The sequence below is a fragment of the Pygoscelis adeliae genome, unplaced genomic scaffold (assembly GCF_000699105.1).
Source record: "Pygoscelis adeliae isolate BGI_AS28 unplaced genomic scaffold, ASM69910v1 Scaffold120, whole genome shotgun sequence".
Lineage (NCBI taxonomy): Eukaryota > Metazoa > Chordata > Aves > Sphenisciformes > Spheniscidae > Pygoscelis > Pygoscelis adeliae.
Genome location: NW_008824032.1, coordinates 908,350 through 912,447, shown reverse-complemented (window position 1 = coordinate 912,447; position 4,098 = coordinate 908,350). Strand labels below are relative to the sequence as shown.

Sequence of the window (4,098 nt, the reverse complement as noted above, 5' to 3'; positions counted from 1 at the left end):
GATCAAGGCGTTCGGGGCGCCCGAGAACGCGCAGCGCATGGAGGAGGCTCGGGACAACGCCTGCAACGACATGGGCAAGATGCTGCAGTTCCTCCTGCCCGTGGCCACCCAGATCCAGCAGGACGTGATCAAAGCCTACGCACCGACGGCGAGGGTGGGTTGTCCCCCCTCGGGCGGGGAGCTCCGGGCCCGCCAATGGGGCGGCGGCGGGCGGGTGCCTCCTTCCCACCGCTTCTCTTGCAGGGGTCCTGAAGTTCGCCCGGCTGATCAAGTCCTACGAGTCGCAGGACCCGGAGATCGCCAGCATGTCGGGCAAGCTCAAGGCCATGTTCCTGCCGCCCATGACGCTGCCGCCGCACGGGGCCGGGACCGGTGGAGTGGCAACCTCCTGAGACCGTGGACCTCTCCTGCCCCACCGGGTCACGGGTGCTCTGGCGGGGGCTGTCAGCCCCGGGAATGGAGAACTTCAACAAGGGAGATGCTGACCTGAAAGAAACGTGATGCTTTGTGCGTGCTTGTGTCTGCTCGTGAATAAAAAATGCCTTGAAAATGCCCTTGTTTTATGGATGAAGGTGAGCTCAGCGGTGCTCCTCAGGCACAGATGCTTCTCCCTGGTGCAGAGGCAGTTACAGCAGTGCCCACCTCATTCTTGATGAAACCTGTGCTGGTGTTTTGGGGGGCGCAGTACGTACCAAGTTCTGCAAAAAGGTAATTGCTTATACAAGCCGTGGTGCGAAGCCCTAGGACTTGATATCAGAGTGACTTTTTTAACATTTCAGAGGTGTCTAGCATTTCAGCCCTGTCTAAGAGCAAGCATTTACAAATGTGCTATTTGAAACACACTAGGTAATGTGTCCCTAAACATAATCTAGCACTGTTCAGCAAGGGCCATTAAATGCCGCTGAGACCCCTGTCCCCAGCAGGGTTGGTGCTGCTAGCTCACTCCTACCACCAGTGCCTGTGGCTGCATTGTTTTCCAGTTGAATGTGCAATCAAACACGTCAGCCCTAATGAAGAAAGCAGCAGAGGGATGCAGCAGGGAGTGGCGCGGTATGGGAGGGCTGGGCTTGCCCATTTGGCTGCAACCCGGATTAGAGCAACAAAAATGATGTAAAACTATCGCGCGTCTTCTGGGACTGAAGAGAGACAAACCTAGCGGAGCAGCCTCGCTCCAGTGTGACGTTTTGTGTTTCCGTCTCGATTCAAACGAAGGGGCATCGGATATGTCTGCTTGTGGCCTCCTGGCCCGTGTGCCTGTTGCCCTTGGAAGCGTTGAGGTCTTCGGGGAGGGCGATGGGTGGCAGGGCTGGGGCTAAAGAAGCCAGGCCAGGGAGAGCAGGGAGCTGCGAGCCGGGTGTGAGAGAGCTGCGTCTGGTTTTGCCTTCTGTGCCTTTCGGTTACAAACCAGGCAGGAATGTAGCCAGCGAGGGCGTAAGCTTAGTGGATTGGAGGCAGGAAGAGCAGTCAGTCCCTTCCGTCTCCATCCACCTCTCCCAGCTTGGCCTTGGCCTTCCCCCACCCCTCTAATTATTCATTAACTACAGCCCAGGAAGTGCTTTGCAAATGGTGAAAATTAAGGCCTCTGCTTGAGGCCTGCGGTTTGCCTGACCTGGAGCTACCACCTTCTTAGTCCGCCCAGGAACGGGCTGGATTGTGCCGGTGTGGATCAGACACAGGTGGGTCACGGGAGGTGTCGCAGCCCCCAAGCGCTGCCAGTTGCTCCTCCAGAGCTGTGGCACTCACCGCCATGAGCATCCAGCCCTGTCGGGAGGGTGCGAGTCCGCCCCTCCTCTGTCAAGGTCTTTGATCTCTCTCCCAAGTCCGTCTCAAGACACTGTCTTGATAATTCCAATACTGTTTTATTTTCTTTAGTAGGACCCCCTGGTTAAGGGCTGTGGTACTTCCTCCACCAGCTGCTGTCAGTCCTCCATCAGTGGGGATCTGAGGGTCCAGATCCTGATGCCATCCTGTGGGTGAGTGCTGTGAATGCTAGTTAGGGGAAGAAAACAAGAGTTGTTGGTGAGAAAAATAAAAATACTGGCAGTAGGAATCGGGCACAGAAGGGAAAAAAAACACCTTCTAATAGGAGCTACGGGATAGCTGGAGGGCTGGAGTTCAGGGTGGGTTAGATTGTTACTGCTTTTACCTTTGCTCCTTCTCACTTTGATAAAGAGCAAACAATTGCAATGCCCAGTCCGTTACAGTTACTCTTCCAGCCCTGCAGCTGCAGTATCTCTGAATGTTTTTGTACAGAGAGAGGTCAGGTGGCTGACCTTTTAAATCCTGGTTATTTCTTGATTTGCTTACAGTCTTTTCTAGCCCTCTGTGGAACAGCAGGACAGAAAACCTTCACAGTCAGTCCGAACGGGTGCTCTGCTCTAGGGACTACAGTGGCATGGTGTAAGGAAATGGGATTCGCACTAGCATTACTCTATGGTAAGGATCTGGGCAACCACGATGGTCCAGCGCTGTCCTGGGGTCCCGTGGCCTGACAGAGAGCACCTGGCTTGGGCAAGCCGCAGGAAGATGGTCCATCTGCCCATTCCCCAAGCCCAGGTGGCCTTCACTCTGCACTAACAACCGAACTACGATGCAGTTCTGTGCAAAGTGGCAAAACTTCCTGTCTAAAGTCATCTCAGTGCTGAGAATTAGAAGTAACAAATGCAACGCTTGATTCTCAAAAAGGGCTCCAAATGAGATCCCCCAAATGCGAGGGAGGCACAGAACAATAAAGTTGATATCTGGGCAAGAGGGTAGACAGTATAACAGAAAGCAACAAGTGTGATATTAAAGAATCAGCATCTGCTTTTGTAAAGGCAAATCCCGTCTTGTAAAACTGGAGGTTTTTGAGGGACTTAGCAAGCTTGTGGATAAGGCAGGTCTGGCTGATACAGTTTCCTTGGATTTCTAAAAAATGATTTTACAAGATTTTCTCATCAAAGTCTTTAAATAAAGCTAAAGTCATGACATAAGAAAGAAGATGAGGTTTTTCTTGGGTAAAGAATTAGTAGAAAATAGGAAACGGAAGGTGGGAACAAACATCCAGTTTTTACAGCAAAGGGAAGTCATCAGCGATGAGATCACAGGGGCCTAACCTGAAATATACGCTGTTCAGTATATTCCCAAATGACCTGGAAATAGAGCTTGTAGGGTGAGGTGAGAAAATTGGCTGATGGTAGAAAGTTATTCAGGATAATAGGGTGGGAGCTGACTGTGAATAATTGCAGAAGGGCCTCATGATAGTGAATGAATGGGCAATAGAAAAGCAGATGAAATATAAATATAGGCACAGGTAAAACAATGTTCATGGAGAAAAATAATTCAAAATTTACATATAAAACAATGAACTGTGAGCTAATCGTAACCTCTCTGGAGTAAGACTGTGATCATGTATAAGCCCATGCAATTGTTAGCTTAATGCTTGGTTGTGGTGAACAAATAGCAGAAATCATCACTGTGCCTGTATACATATATATATACACATATATGTCCATGTCTCACCAGCATCAGTGACTGCAGCATCACTGCAGTTCTGTGCCACCCTTCACCCTTATCTCCAGAACAATACACCAGAGTTGGAAACATCTCAGAGAGGGACAGCAAAGGCGATCAGAGGTGTAGAAAAGCTCTGTAGGAAGAACGCCTAAATAGGATTGGAGTCTTCAGCCTGGCAAAGAGCTGAGGAAGGGTATGGACGTTATGGGTCCATATCATGAGCAGCTTGGAGGGGGTGAATAGGAATCAGTCATTGATTTTTCTTTCTTTACAACAACCAGATGTTAATAAAAATGAGGCAGGGAGCAGGTTATAAGCAAGCCAAAGGAGGGGGGTGTTTCTGTGGCTGAGCAGTGGAACTCCTTGCCAAAGGATGCTAAATTTGTTATGGATTTGAGGGTTGACTCTGCAAGTAGCTGCAAATAGAGGCTTAGGGACTACAGGGGGGAAAAGAAGCTGCATGCATAACCTCTTCCTCTACCCTTCCTTCGACTACCATTTTGATCTCTGGATCACCTAGTCCAACCCCCTGCTCACAGCAGAGCTAACCCCAAAGCTAGATCAGGTTGCTCAGGGCCTTGTTCAGGTGAGTCCTGAACATCT

The 4,098-nt window shown here is 50.4% G+C and overlaps 2 protein-coding genes across 2 annotated transcripts in view; both read left to right on the top strand.

Moving 5' to 3' along the window:
• Positions 1 to 6: 6 nt before the first annotated feature.
• Positions 7 to 543, top strand: LOC103920914 (chromosome unknown open reading frame, human C12orf57). The gene is given in 3 exon segments (XM_009328788.1): positions 7 to 137; positions 140 to 154; positions 244 to 543. Coding segments are annotated over 3 exon segments (264 nt in total). The 5' UTR covers positions 7 to 37; the 3' UTR covers positions 393 to 543.
• Positions 544 to 1,959: 1,416 nt separating this feature from the next.
• Positions 1,960 to 4,098, top strand: part of PTPN6 (protein tyrosine phosphatase, non-receptor type 6) — a 14,752-nt gene continuing 12,613 nt past the window's right edge. Inside the window, exon 1 of the mRNA XM_009328777.1 lies at positions 1,960 to 1,973. Coding sequence (XP_009327052.1) covers positions 1,960 to 1,973 — 14 coding nt within the window. The remainder of the gene's footprint in view (positions 1,974 to 4,098) is intronic.